General features: G+C 42.6%; 2 protein-coding genes across 3 annotated transcripts; one reads left to right on the top strand and one right to left on the bottom strand.

The window, feature by feature from the left end:
• Positions 1–746: 746 nt before the first annotated feature.
• On the bottom strand, positions 747–5,936 carry LOC113144398 (charged multivesicular body protein 1b-2-like). Of its 2 annotated transcripts, XR_003297152.1 has the most exons (9): positions 5,817–5,832; positions 5,395–5,492; positions 5,143–5,289; positions 3,844–3,912; positions 3,645–3,752; positions 3,509–3,552; positions 3,134–3,206; positions 2,290–2,406; positions 747–1,447 (listed from the first exon to the last, which is right to left on the bottom strand). XR_003297152.1 is itself a non-coding variant. In XM_026330432.1 (8 exons), exons 1-8 carry the CDS (start codon positions 5,830–5,832, stop codon positions 2,359–2,361), a joined length of 603 nt encoding a protein of 200 aa, XP_026186217.1. In that variant the 5' UTR covers positions 5,833–5,936; the 3' UTR covers positions 1,677–2,358. The 2 variants fall into 2 exon arrangements, 1 of the variants encoding a protein (XP_026186217.1); XM_026330432.1 differs by lacking the exon at positions 747–1,447 and having other exon boundaries at positions 1,677–2,406; positions 5,817–5,936.
• A 4,273-nt stretch (positions 5,937–10,209) lies between these two features.
• On the top strand, positions 10,210–14,271 carry tent5d (terminal nucleotidyltransferase 5D). Its single transcript, XM_026331016.1, has 5 exons — positions 10,210–10,515; positions 10,765–11,014; positions 11,459–11,484; positions 12,981–13,010; positions 13,600–14,271. Exons 1-5 carry the CDS (start codon positions 10,210–10,212, stop codon positions 14,185–14,187), a joined length of 1,200 nt encoding a protein of 399 aa, XP_026186801.1. The 3' UTR covers positions 14,188–14,271.
• The last annotated feature ends 1,442 nt before the right edge of the window (positions 14,272–15,713 follow it).

Below are 15,713 nucleotides of genomic sequence, written 5' to 3'. Positions count from 1 at the left end.
GGAAGCAGTGGTCAAGAGGTGAGTGGAAACTGGGGAAAGCCTTGGGCTGGAGCAATTAGACACACACACATACACACAAACAGCAGCAGCAGCAGCAGATGGAGACTGGGGAAAGCCCTGGGCAGCAACGATTGGTCACACATACCCATCGATATCCGAGTAGAACCAATCAGCTCGGCTTCCTGTGTTTAACCTGACCCTTCACGGATTGTAATTGAATATTTCAATGTGGGGGAGAGAACGAGAAAGAAGACAAGGAAAAAACGTCCTGTACTGCATCATTGCATGAAACCTTTCCATCTTAAAAGCCAGATGATGAGTCTACTGTCACAAATCACACTAATTTCTTCTTAAGTTGCCTGGAAAGAACTATGTGATTTGATAGAAATTATAGGGAAACGGCAATTTCCGAGAGAAAACTGCTAAAATTAAATTAATTAATTCAAAAAGAAATTATGGACCTGTGAATTATTGCTTTAAATTTTATTATTTAAAAAACTGGGATGTCTTACCAACCTGTTTTATATCTTATGTATAAATCATATAAGGTCCAGTGGGTGTGAGGCTCTAAGAAACTTTCTCTATGTAGAGCCAAAGGGTAAGCCACAGGGACAGAGCCCTGGCTGACTGGATACCTTCCTGTCAGCAAGTAGGATCCAGGACAACGAGGTGCTGATGGCACTGGGGGAGGGGGGCCTATGTATCAACACCTGACACACATACATGTATACAAACAGGTCTCTCCCTCTGGTTCAGCACTCATGCAGGATCTGTCTCTAGCACATCTGGCGGAAGAATGTCTGCACGTATGTTTGGATGCAGACAGTAGTGAGAAAAACGGGCCAGCTTGAATCATACTTAAAACAGAAGAGATGCCCAATGAAGGATATAAGCACAAGTAAAACAAAAGTTACCCATAAAGTTAGATTGTGTGGCTTTGACAGCAGAGGGACATGGAATTTTAATTTTAGGTGATCTAACTCCTGGCAGAAATGACTGACAGCTGTTGGATCACTGGGGTCAGTGTTTTTTGGATAACTCCAACAACTGGGGACTTTAAGAACCATGTGCATGCTTAAATAGACAGCAGACAAGTCACCCATCAAAATATCTGGTATTAGGCAAACCTGTATCTGTCTGGGGCCAGTGATGATAATTGTGAATGTATGTAAGTGTGTGCTGATGATGATTAGCAAGGACATAAAAAGGGTCAGAGGTGGCTGAGTGTCACTCTGGAAGACTCCCATCAGCTAGAGGGCTGTGGGTGTGTTCATGCAGAGATATTTGTGTGTGCACGGACAGCACCTGTAATGGCTCCCAGCTGAGTCCACCTCCCCCTTGGGATACACTGAATTATGTGTGTGTATGTGTGTAATGAGGCACTGGCATGCGAGCGGCAGAAGGCCGCTTCCTCCACAGGTGACACCTTTGACCTCTCATCTGTTCCCTGTTGGAGGGGAAAAAGAGGAGGGGTAAGATGAATAACGGAGGGATGGAGAGCCACGGGGATGGGCATACTCCGAATAAAACACTGTTATAAAATGACAAAACAGGCAACAAGTCTACTGTGTTGAAAACTTTTTTAATTAACTAATTAGCTTACAAGTGCATGGTGATCCACTACAGTGGTTATCACTACATGAAGAACACCAATAATATTCCAGCTTTCTCCAAGACATACTCAAATCAAAGCTTTATAAGTCCTCTTTTTGGGCCATTGTAAAAAAATAAAAAAGTATTTGTGTTACCTCAGTACTGTATAGTCAAAACTGGAAGCAAACAGAAGTGTCAGTCATGCAGGAAAGACATAGAGCACTTACATTAAAAGCATGCCCTTATCAATACCCAGTCAGTTAATAAATAAATAGACATACGCATAAATAAATATAATGCTTTTTGCATATTATACACAATATATAACCAGTTTGGAAAGATGTGTTAACTATTAGTTCTTTTTCTGAACAACTTTGCAATCCTATATAGGATTCATAATACAATCCTGTCATCTAGAGAAAAAAAAAAACTTTAAAACAAAGAAACGTATCATCACAGTAGTGCCTGTTGCTAAGCAAATAAATAATCATAGATAAAGGGTTACATATAAATGTGCAAATGAATGCTACAATAGAGCAATGCAGTTCATTCCAGGGCTGTAAAACATCTTGTCTTACAAGATTCCTTTTCGACTATGAGGCAACTTCTTTAGTTCTCCAAGATAACACACCTGGAACACAAAGGAGAGCATACAGCTTACAGGCACATGGCACCTTTTTTATTAATTTATCTCACTTTTTGAACTCCTTTCATTCCAAGTCTCTTCTCCCTTCTCCTGCTCGTTCCCTTTTCTTCTCTGCATCATTACGACACCTGGTCTCGCAGTCTGGACAGCCTCTGGGCAAGTTCATCCTAATGATAACACAAAACACAGAAAGGGGTACATCAGTAAAGGGAAAATATGGCCAATAATAGAATATCTATCTATCTACCTATCTATATAGGACTGGTGACCTGTCCAGGGTGTCCCCCTGCCTTTCACCCAAAGAGAGCTGGGATAGGCTCCAGCAGATCCCTGTGACCCTAAATAGGAATAAGCGGGTATAGATGATGGATGGACGGATGGACAGAATCCATGTTCTGGGTCTTATAGTCGGAGATAGACCAATTAACATTTTACAAAATTCATTTGTGGCAAGCAAAGTCATAACTTGGACAAAGGAAAAAATAAAATCTATCATTCTGAGAGGAAATGTGAGGTTTTGTAAGTTTAAACAACTACTGAGTAGTGGCTATTAACTGTCAAAAATTACAAAAAAAACCTTCTGTTTTAGTCAGTGTTTCAAGTTAGGTAAAAACTGCACTTTAGGTAATACTTCTTAGATTGGCATCCAACCCCTAGGGCTTGACCTGTGAGGACATAAAGTTTATTGTTATGGCCCTCATAAACATCAGCTCTGGTTAGCTTGAGTTACACTGGTTATAACTGAGTCCAGTGATGACTTGTCAAAATGAAAAAAGCAGCAAAACATATTTTGGAACAACCTCCTAACACATAATCCATTTTTCCTCAATCCATCTGCAGATATAGTCCAAATACTAAAACTATCAATAGCACATTGATACGAGTGGATGGTACCTGTTCTGTTGATGCAACAGTTGATGCCAGTGAGGAAGTCTGGCCTGAAGGAAGCTCTAGGTTAAGATCCAACCTGAAAAAGGAAAAAGAACATCATTTCTGCTTGGCTGCAAGAAAAAACAAGAAAAATTGGATATTAAACTGCGAATTACAGCAATAACCTGAATGGACTTTTTGTGTTACAAGCAGCCTGGTAAAAAATATAAGAAGCACTTTCTAATATTTTTGAATACAACTGATTTACATAAAGCTTTTAGTACAATTTAATCTGTCTAGTTTTTTTTTCTTTCCATTTGAGCAAATAGGTACAACATGTTTCTGTTGTCACAACTGTTTTTAGTGTCTTTGTTGTTTGAAAATGACGCCTGTACTCACCCTGCTTCGTCAGCCATCTCATGCAACAGTACATCAACTTCGCCCTAACCAACAAACAAGCAAACAGAAATTTCAAAAAGATTCGATGTTTGAAAACGGAGGCTTTACCTTGTTGTGACAGAGGGGTGCTCGTTACCTGAGGTGTTGTCAGAGTGGTGGTTTTGCCCATTGTGTCTTCCATCTGAGCTGTCTGCACATCAAGAGTTTCAAATTGGCTTTCAAACTTGTCCATTAACGCAGAGATCTGCATATGTAAATGGATACAGAGATCAAAGTTCAAAAACACATTTACTTTCACTTGGTATGTGTCTGTCTGTGCTTATGTATATCTTCACCTTCTCCAAGTTCATGCTTTTCAGTGTAGCATCCATGCTCTTCACCACCCCAGACATGGATTTAGATACCTGGGGGAAATAAATAATAACACTACTAATAATAATAATGACGGTCTGATTTGTTGTGATTCAAAACAGGATGACATTATCAAAAAAAGGATGACAGATCTAAAATCCTCTCCTCCCCCCCTCACATGTATATTCCACCATTGAATGTCACTAACTTTGTGCTCTCTCCCTCTCTCTCTCTCTGTACCTTCTGCAGGTGTCCCTGGTCCTGGAGCTGTATATTGCTGATGTGCAGTTACTGGCCCCACCAACTTGCAGTGTTTATTTGTTGTTTATTGTTGCTGTTCTTTTCTCTCTCCTCTATCCACTCACCACAACCTGTTGAGGCAGATCCTCTCCACTGTCGCTGTGCCTGCTCATAAGGGATTTGTTGTTTTTTTTTTTCTGTTTTGTTTTTTGTAAAGTGCCTTGAGATGATTGTATTGTGATTTGGCGCTATACAAATAAAACTGAATTTAAGTGAATTTAATTCATTCAGGTGGCTCCTAGATAAGTGCTGTATCTCCTATTTCCACTAGGTGTCACATTTACCCCTTTAACCAGATATGGTGCCCCTAATATTTCAAAAGATGATGCTAGTTAACGATTTTTTCTATATTTCAAAACCAATCTACTAACAGTTGAACAAACTACAAGGTGTATTATTAACGACACTGTGTTAATGTTTTGTGACATGATATTACACAACACACAGAAGTTGTAAATGGTGTTTTTCAGCTATACCATCTCATGTTGTGCTTCAACAACATTAAGTTCTATTCTATGCCTATCCCACAGTGAACCTGAATGAAAGCAATTTACAAGAGACTGTTTCTCTCATGAGAGTAGGGTGCTAACTGCATAAAGGCTAAAGAGCATCTAATGACATTATGTAATTGGTGGTGTTTTGTTTGCATGTCTGCTAGCCTCACTCTCACTCCCTCTGTCTCCTTTGTGTAGGATCTTTGACAGTCTGCAGCTCTTCTGCTTCTGATTTAAGATGTAGTTTTAAAAAATCTATACTTTGAAAAATACATGCACATGAAATATCTAGTAATACTATAGTTTTATAACACTTAAACCAGTATAACTATTCCCAACAGGTTAAAATTGTGTTATTTCTGCAGTGCCTAAAAGATAAGACATGGGAAACATCATGGAAGTATCTGTATCTTGAAAAATGGATGTGTGACTGCAGTAAAAAATAGGTTACGTGATGTCTTCTACAAATCATTGTCCTGCAGGCCTGACCTGGTTCATGGTGACAGCGGTCTGGACCCTGGAGGACACAGCATCCACACGGGCACTCATCCTCAAGAAATTAATGGACTGGTGCTTCTGGCGGATGGCGTTCTCTGCATGGATCCTGGCTGCCTCCATATTACCCTTCTGGACTGCCTGAGAAACAAAGTAAAAAGTACACAACACAGAGTATGACTGCACTGTAGCCCAGCTGGCCCCTGGATCTTCATCTCTAGCAAAACCCCAATTTGAAACGCCAACCTGCTTCACTTTCGCTTTTTCTGCCTTTTCCTCCTTGTCACATTTCTTTGCGTTGCGCTGTAACTCCTTGGCAGCAAACTTGAGGTTGAACAAATGTTCTGTATGACTGGTCAAGGAATGGTTTATGTTAGTGATGGCAATAAATCAGCATTATAAAACATGTACTGATGCCCCTAAAATATTCTGCTAAGACTCAGTGGAGATGAGCCAAACTGTTTCTCTTAAAGAACTGCAGATTCAACCAAATGGTCATTATATTAGTTAGGCGAGCCTGCTGTTGTTTTTTCCTGTATCGTGGAATGACTGCGCAAAAGTTAAATGCTAGCTTAACTACAGACTGGCAGCATTGGCTAAAAAAAAACCCCAGTTTACATTTGGCTAGCTGCTGCTATTGGAAGGTTACACTACACAGGAAAGGATACTCTCCATATTCGACATGATGAAGGCACAAGCACTCAGTCTGGTTACGCACAGACCCAAAGTAACACCCAGCTTATTCCCCAGATTTGTTTGTTTTGATTTTTCGGGGCTACATTCTACACTGTGGCAGGGCGAGATGTTTCACTCCCACCCACTTCCGTATTTGCTGAAATTTAGTTAGGAAGAGTAACAGCCTCGCTTTCGAGTTGCAGTTTTTCTTCATCAGAGCTTTTGTTGTGTATTCGTGTAGGAAAAATGTTGTAAACCCATTAAAGATGATTGAGTGTTGAAAATTAGTAGTTCACATATGACGCGTGCGCAGAACAGCGATGTTGCAGCAGTGGCTTCATATTTTTGCTGATTTTGGATTACTATTTTCACTTTTAATTTATCAGCAGGTGGGTCTCTGTGTGATATCATTTATCGTCTCCGGCGAATGACTGGCCCCAAAGGCTGTGCGGCTGGAAACATGAGGTGTGAACTATCTTGACTTGTCTTCATCTTTGGAGGCAGTCGCTGATACTACCGTTCAAACGTCGTCACACGGTCACGATTTTGCATGGCGTGCTCGAGCCTCCTACGTCACGACTATTTGAGAAGTGGACGGACGCGCGTGTCCAAAGCACACAAGTTCTATCCAGCTAAAAATAACCCGGCTTGTACCCGGTATCTGTAGGTTGTGGTTCACGTCTAGTGACGTCATCTGTGCTGTTTTGGTGAAGGAGTAAACTGACCTTTTCTACTGAGCCACCGACCGTTTGTTTGCGCTCGCTTTGTTTGTGATGCACTAACGAGCATGCGGCATCTGTAACAGCCTGACTAGAGTTCTGCACGGTGAGGGTGGTCCGGACTGGTGTGGGAGCTGACGCAAACAAACGGGAACAAAGATGTATTTAGGCTATAGTGTTAACGAGACGGCTCAGACAGCGACAGACTGCTGGGGGGTTGGGGTTGGGAGAGTTGAGGGGGCTCTTCGGTTGTCCAGAAAGAAAAGGGCCCCGGTGTTTTCGTGCACCTGCCAGCCTGAAGGGAGTGGGGTTGGTGGGGGTATTAGCGGCTGGGTCAGGAGGAGGGAGCATGGATGACTCATAGCCTATCTACGGACACAGCACTAGACACAATGACGTGAGTGAAGAAGCGCAGGACATTGTAAATGTTCCAGAAATGTCCCCCAAAACAAAGCCTACGTGTTCAGCAGGTAGGTATCTAGGTCCTCTGAGGTTGTCTCCTCCGGCTGCTTCCCGGCCTCGACCCCAGCACGGGCAGGGGATGATGTACGAGGTGACGGTGTGATTTCAGTGCGTTTTAACTCCCATTTTAACTCGTATACACCAGAGCAGCACACACAGTGAAGAGTTCTCCATTCTTACTTTGAGGTTTAGTTCTAATGAAATTATGATTACCCTGCCGGTCCGCACAGTCATTCACTGTAGCGCATAGGTTTTAGCTAAATGTCCCCCTTTACTTTTCTGATTTTAGCTCGGATTTTAAACTTTTGGAGCTGGCACACCTAGGCTACCGAATTATCCCTGACACCTGTTAAGACACACCGCGCCACCCCCACAAAACACACAACTCCTCCATCACTGTTGTGGTTGTGGACTCCTGCGCACGCGCACACACACAGACAAACACACACACACACACACACACGCTCCACAGTCATGACTGAATGACGGCAGGTCGCTATGGAAACTGCGTTACACTCCGGGCGGCCAGAGGAGAAAACAAGAGCGCGAGGACTCGTTTCGGTCTTCATTTCAGCACCACGCGCCTCCTGGACAGCGCCCGAATGAACTCGCGCACAGACTCTAACAGCCTCTTATGTCTTGTAAAGGACAGAGCCGCGTCATTACCGAGCCTGACCGGACGGGGTAGGGACTTCAAAAGAAAAACAAACCCACATACAACAGACGCAGACTCTCCCCACCTGAAACTCGGTGGATACTCAAGGTTTTATTCTGCTGTCAAGCCAGGAGTCACTCGCTTCCACAAAACCCACAGCAACAGGTAAGAACCTTCAACCCTGTGAAGTTGGATATTTCACTTTCGTGTGGTTGCGTGGGGCATATATACCACTATCCAATGTTTAATCCAGGTATTCAGATGTAATACTGCCCTTTACACAGCTAGGTACTTAATTGCGGTTAATTGGGTTCATCTGGCATCTCAGGTGGAAGTAAGTGCGTGATTAGATGATTAGGATGAAGACCAGCAGGGCAGAGAGAAACTCGGCAGAGCGCTGGATCATTTCCAATAAGTTTTAAGTAGCGATGGACTAAAACTGTTTAACAAGCAAAGCAGATGGTCCTTTCATGGGGACATAACATGTTTTAAGTGTTGTCAAGTTTAGCAGTAACATTTTGAAAGGAAATTCATATCTATCTATCTATCTATCTATCTATCTATCTATCTATCTATCTATCTATCTATCTATCTATCTATCTATCTATCTATCTATCTATATATAAAATACCAGTTCAGTAGACATTCCAGTTTTGCAGAGTAACACTGCAAATATTAGGATATTATTACCTTACCGTTATTATTCATAAAGTTAATGTATATTTAAGTACACACAATAACACTGCATAATATAAAAGGTCAGGGGCACATGGCTATATCTGGAATTTTCTATCATAGGACATAATATAGGTCTACTCATTCTATGCTATATGTAGAGAAGTCTATATACAGACAGAGCCCGACGCATGTGACAGAAATATTAGGCTTGTACTACTTTACAGAATTTATACCTAAGACCACAACCAAAGTTTACAGAGCATTATTGTTTATGTTGGTTTTAGATGTAGTCCCATGTATGAGACCCTTGGATTTGCTGGGTTTTCAGTAACCATAGATTATGTGCGAGCCGAGCCGATACGCTGGAGTGGATGAGTCACTCAGGCTGCAAGTTTGCAAAAGAGTGCCAAAGGGGAGGGGGCGATACAAGAGCCAGATTGAAAACAGTCCTGCCTCTCTGCTTCCTCAACACATTATTTCAATGGATATACAATCAGTGCCAACATCTGGAACTGAATTTTTCACCTCTGGATTACTTCACCTTATTTAAATTCAGGGTATAGACACGTCTCATGTTTTTAGGAGCTTTGTATCCTCAGATTCTCGCTCTTCTGGTAAGCCTACTCAGTTCTTTTTGAATAAGCAGAAATGTTACCTTCTGAGGCTATACTGACAATAAGCCACAAAGTGCTGATTGTGTTTGTTGAAATATGTGCAACATTAGAAGATTTTATAAATAATCAGTATAATAGAGTGTTTGTGGTTGATACAGACAATAGCCCTCTGATGTCTGACAAACTGCTACCAGAAAGCATCCCATTACTGCTCATTAGTATCCCAATGTTTACCCTGCTAGTATTGACAAATCATAGCAATTAGCAGCATTCAGCTGTAGCACTGAGTGACAACTATTGATTAAAGCAAACAATAGATCATAATGGGCCACTATGAACCACAGTGGTGCACTCAAATACGAACACTCACTCCCTGAAACACTTTGACATGCAGCCATAAACACACACTCATAACAGAGACTCTTCTGACTGACTTGTTTAGGAAAATGTTTAGTTTATTGAAAAATGTGTCTTGTTTGTAGGGATTGATTGATTGAGTGTTGCTGCAGGAGCTACGTGCATAAATGCCAGGAGGGTTAAACATGTGGAAGCCAAACAAAAATAATTGGCTGATATTGAATCCTACTTGATTCCAATTTGTGGTACAATTTACAAAATGTGTTATATAAAAGCTTGTGTGCACTCACATTAATGTGTGTGAGAGTCTTTGTTTGAAATGTGTACACATCATGTGCTACACACACAGACACGAAAAACAGATGTGTCTTTAATTAGTGACGTTGGTGTGATTAATGCAGTCTGCTGGTGATGACTCATTCAGCTTAACCCTTGCTCTTCTGGTGGAAATCAATAAACAAAGATTTATTCTGGCTTTACATGAATTAAATTTATTATTATCTTGCACAATAAATGAGTAAATTTTTGTTTTGCATGGAGAGGGAGTGTATATAAGGAGACTAATTGGTGTGATATAAGTCTTGGGTAGTAACTTGTGTAATGTGTTTCAGTTTCTGTGTTTCCAGTCAAACATTGTCTGTTGAGCAATGGAAGAAAATTTATGCAAAACACATTGACATAGTTTGCTCCATGTGTCAGTTTGTCAACAAAACAGTTATATTAGCATTGTAGAAAAGCTGTCAGCCAAGCTGTGACTTGCAGACAGCAGACTGGCAGGGAGTGTGCATATGAATGTGAGTGAGTGCTAATTGTGTGTGTTAGTATGAGAGGCTGTGAGAGTTAAACATTTGATGGCGAGTTGTAATAAAGTCGTGTCCTCCCCTCCCTTCAGGGTAGCAGCATGTCTGAAACCAAATTCAATCAGAGGTTCCATAGCCTAAATGCTGAGCAGGTGGAGGTTCTCCATCAAGTTCTGTCGGAGGTGGTCCCAATCCATGGCCGTGGGAACTTTCCCACGTTGGAGCTGCGTCCTCGAGACATCATCATAGCTGTGAGGGCCAGGCTGCAGAAGCAGGGAATCACAGTAAGAGATGTGCGTCTGAACGGCTCCACTGCCAGCCATGTCCTTGTCCGAGACAACGGAACAAGCTACAAGGATCTGGACATCATCTTTGGAGTGGAGCTCCCCAGTCAGGAGGAATTCCAGGTATGATTACTTGCTTGGTTAGAAAAAGGGAGCAGGTGAATATAATAAAATTTGAGAACTGAGGTTTGGTCTTCTGCATTATCCAGCATTCATTCTTTCACAAGATGCTATTGTTATCCTAACCATTATTTAATTGTAGAACATTTTACCAAAAGTCTGAATCAATAGCGCTACTTTTAAAATATTATTTTAAAAATGCAAATTATCATTAGTTGTAGCTGTCATATTGTTGACCTATTTTACTCTCAGGTGATCAAAGAGTCAGTGCTGGGCTGCTTGCTGGACTGCCTACCTGCTGGGGTCAACAGGGAGCGGATCAGCAGTGCTACAATGAAGGAGGCCTATGTCCAGAAAATGGTCAAGGTCTTCAATGAACAAGACCGCTGGAGCCTCATTTCCCTCTCAAACAACAGTGGCAAAAACCTTGAGCTAAAATTCGTGAGTGCTCTGAGGAGGCAATTCGAGTTCAGCGTTGACTCCTTCCAGATCATTCTCGACCGTCTCCTGGAGTCCTACATGCAGCAGGAGTCACAGCACAAAAATAATACTGTTGAACTCAAGGAGCAGCCTGCAGAGAAGCAGAATAAAGATGCTCCCCCTCTGCTTCAACAAATCACTCCTACAGAAACAGAGAAGAACAATGAGGGAGACTTATCCAGCAAAGATGGGGTTCAAATCAGCCAGACACAACCGAGACATGAGGTGCACGAAAAGGAGTCACAAACAGACCTCCCACAACAAACTAAACATTCAAACCAGACAAAACACTCCCCAGTAGAAATAGACAGCAATGAAAAAGCACTTGCAGAGCTGAAAGAAGTGTCAGAACACAAAGAAAACTTCACTGAGACTGACCAGATTTCTCTAAAATATTTGTCAGAAAAGAAACAAACCTCTGAGAAAGCTGAACCACCAGCTCAGATTGAGCTCAGACATGTGCCAGAGCTCTTGGACAACACCAAATGTTCAGTGAAGGTAGAACAATTAGCGCAAGCCCAGCCCTGTAGTGGCCAACAACTAGCAACTCACAAAGAACTCTATGTCCAGAATGAAATGTCTAACCACACAAAGCCTCCCGATGAACAGAAAGATCTCACAGAGCAGATGGGACAGTCCGAGTTGCCAACGACCATGAACAAAACTCAGACTGAGCCTCTAAAGCTGGCAGAAGAATCCCACAGCATTGAGCACTCTGGTCAAACACACTCCTCTAAATGTTGCAGTGATGATCAGATAAGCAATGAGAATGATAAAACACAACCTGTGTCTGATCCAGACTCCAGCACATCTTCACATGCTAAGGTAGAAACAGAATTGGCAGATAGAAGAAAAGTAGAAATAGAGACAGGGGAGCAGATACAAGCAGAGAGGAAATACACAGAAGTAAGTGGAACAGAAGAGCTTTTAACATCAGAAGCAAAAAAGCTAGAAAACAACCAGGGTATTGATTGTTCATACTCCACCTCTTCCATATGTCTTACACTTGACAACACAGAGCCGACTGGCACACTGGACACACTGGACAGTCACAGCACACAACACATAGACAACTCAGAAAAAACACCTAATACACTTGATGCTGTCAGCCCTCTAGATACTCAGGATATTTTACCTGCGCCACCCAGCCTTGTTTCTAACAAAAAGACCTCCTTTTCTCCTTCTTGTAAGGCCTCAGATAGACTATCTCACATGGTGGTGCTTAAACACTCCTCTCCCAAACCCCCTCGTCGGATGTGCAGGAAGGTTGTCCCCCACCCTTACCCCAATCCAGCCTCCGAAAGCGAACCTGTTAGAGTGCCAAACCTTGATCCAAACCCCTGCCCCAGCCCTGAACCTGAGACAGTCTTTAACTCAAAGCCAACAGCACATGGTTCAGACCCTACAGCTACCCCATCAAATATACTGCCTAAAACGAGCTCTGGGCCTGGGGCCAAACCTTCCAGTCACCTAGTTTCAAACTTAGACCTTACCTCAGGTCCTGAGACAGCTACTGATATAATCTCAACCTCTGCTGTGGATCCCACAACTCCTTTACCTCCAGAGTCATCATCCAGCCATCTAATCACAGAGATTTCATGTGAGACAAGTATTCAGAGCTTAAAAGAGACACCCTCTACACATGTGGCTTTTGATGAGCAAAGCCAGTCCTCCCCTAGAGAAACTGACTCTGACCCCACACATTCAGAGCCTCTTGAATCATTGGGCACATTAATTTCACACACTGATACGCTCAATTCAAACACCACCCAAGAACCTGTGCAAAACTCACAAGATGAGCTCAGTGATGAAGGTGAAAACCAGGAACAAAAGACCAAAATGATGGACTCTAATTCGCCAACCAGCAGTCCACAAGAGACCACACTTACTTCACCCTCCTCTTCCCACTGTGTTACCCCTCCTGTTTCCTGCCTCCCCCCTCCTGTACTCAGTCTCTCCCCTCACTGTGTCACTCCGTCACCCCCCAGTCTCAGCCCTCCCCCATGTTTAACCCCTCCGTCTCGCGGCCTCTCATCTTCAATGCAAAGCACTGCCAGCCCTGCTACCAGCTTTAGTTCTCCACCCCTGAGTTTCAGCCCTACCTCATCCTGCCTCAGTTCACCACCTTACCTCACCCCTCCTATGCTCAGTCTCAGTCCTCCACCACTCTGTCTTACTCCTCCTTCACCCTGCCTCAGCCCTCCCCTCCTCTGCCTCACTACACCAGTGGAGTCAGAGGGCACTGTACCTCAGGTATCTTCAGACATGGAGCCTTTGATATTGAACCCAGACAGCAAGGAACTGATTAAAGAGTCCTCTGCTCAACCATTAGTTCCTTTTCAACAGTTTGAGGATAAAATGGAACAAGATTATATCTCATTGCTGCCTCGAGTTGCAGAGCCTGTCTCTTTTCCAATCGCAATCCCCAGCTCCAGCTCACATATACTGCCTCACTGTCAGTCTGGAGGCACAGGGGAATCTATCCCTCCAAGACTCAATGAGGCATCCAGTTCTGTGCCTCAGAACAAAGAGGCCCCTAAGGAAACAGCAGACATGCCTGAACTGAGCAATGCTCCCACTGCATGTAGTTCGGTCCCTGCTGTAGAGGTCCTGGCAGAGAGCATGTATGGCGACTTTGAGGCAGCCATGGACCACCTGCGCTACCGCCTAATTGCTACCAGGAACCCCGAGGAGATTCGTGGTGGTGGCTTGCTGAAATACAGCAATCTGTTGGTCAGGGACTACAGACCAGCCAGTGAAACTCAGATAAAGTCCCTGGAGCGCTACATGTGCTCGCGCTTTTTCATTGATTTCCCTGATGTCCAGGAGCAGCAGAGGAAGATCCTGTCCTACTTGAAGAACCACTTCATCGGCGAAGAAAGAAGCAAGTACCAGTACCTGATGACGCTGCGTCGTGTGGTGGACGACAGCACAGTGTGCCTGATGGGCCATGAACGACGTCAGACACTGAACATGATCACAGTGCTGGCCCTGAAGGTTCTAGGAGAGCAGAATATTATCCCCAACACAGACCATGTGACATGCTTCTACCAGCCTGCCCCATACCTTGCTGAGCATAGTGCTCCTTACCTAGCAGAACCCAGCTATTGCAGCTATTACATACCCCAAGGGGGATCAGCTCTGCTTTACCAACCTTACCCCTTACACCTGCACACACAGACTGGACTTGTCTAAAATAAAATAAACAGAAACACACACATAATTACATCAAACACAATCCAGCAAGGAGAAGATGCTTGACATGAGGAAAGAGCTTGAGAATGGAAATTTAAACCAGGGATAAATTGTTTGGTCTATAATAGACCTGTGGGGTGGGATTGAGTGGGTTTTTCTACAGTGAACTCCCTGAATCCTCTGAAAGGCCCTAACGTGATTATACATAATTATCTGGGCTTTATGGGAAAATAATGATTCTTCCAATATTGTTAAAATATTGTTAAATGCACTGCATGAGTCATAGGCCTTTGGTCTCCTTTGGTCACCAAACATGCTGTTGACATTCACACACACACACTCACACACACACACACACACACACATACAAACACACTTCCAGGTTCTTGAATTCTCGTATTCTCTTTTCATGTTCTTACTGTGTTGTTCTTAATGGGTTTATTCAGAATGTGGATCTTGCCTGTGGTTGATATTGTGCATGGATAAATTAGGACTGTTCTCTCACTGCCAAATACTGTGTGACTCCTATGCTTATTTACAGTTTAATGTAACTTTGTTATTCCTTTACTTAAGGGGTGTATTCTGAAAAAAAATACTGAGGGATAAGTCTACTAGTCTGTATAGTACTTTAATCAAAACATACACATGCATGAACAGTACATACATACAAATACACACATGTACATGTACATACAGCTTACTGTATGAACACACACTTAGACAATGCACGAGTAGCTAAATATATAAACATCCTGAAGTCAAAGCAAAGGCTTTAAATGTAATAAAAATTGATCTATTTTTGCAATACTTTCCAAGATAATACTCAGTAGTAGACAGACTAATTAGTTCCTACAGAAAAATGCCAACATCAATGCCTTTGCAATAGACTGCACAGCATATTGATTAGAGTACATCGTGCGCAAATACACTACATTGTTTTCAGGTAAATTGTGTTAAGATGTAGTGCTTAATTACTTTGCCTTGTAGTCTTTTCTGTAATCATGTGGGGTACTTTACCATCTAGTGTTGATTTATTTGTTGTTAAAGTTTACTCTGTGGAGGTGGTCAGGTTATAACCATCTTTGGGTCATCTCTACACATGGCAGGTCTGTGCCAGATCTGTCCAAACCGAAGGAATTACATTCAAACTTGTCAGTCCTCACAGCACGAAACAGCACTTTCTAATTCATGCAGAATAATCAAGATCCACTTCAAACCTGTTTGAAACAAGTTCAAACTATGACCAAAGATGGTTTGGGAGGGAAATCAAGTGCCTAAATGTGAGACATCGTGGCATGTCTTATCTCACTGCACTCGGGGTGTTAAAGGGTCAGGCTTGGGAGTAGGTTGGGTGTGTGTTCAGTTGTTGACCCCTGTTACTGCTGCCCATTTTGATGTCTTCTTTCATGTAGTCCTTTGTTGTAGTTTATTCATGTACATTTTGATAAAATAAATGGGAAATTAGCAAACCTTCAGCTGTGAGAGAAATGGATTTTTTTTTCAAAGCAGCTAAGCTTTGACTTTCA

This window comes from Mastacembelus armatus, chromosome 10 (genome assembly GCF_900324485.2).
Source record: "Mastacembelus armatus chromosome 10, fMasArm1.2, whole genome shotgun sequence".
NCBI lineage: Eukaryota > Metazoa > Chordata > Actinopteri > Synbranchiformes > Mastacembelidae > Mastacembelus > Mastacembelus armatus.
This window is presented reverse-complemented; position numbering and strand designations above follow the sequence as displayed.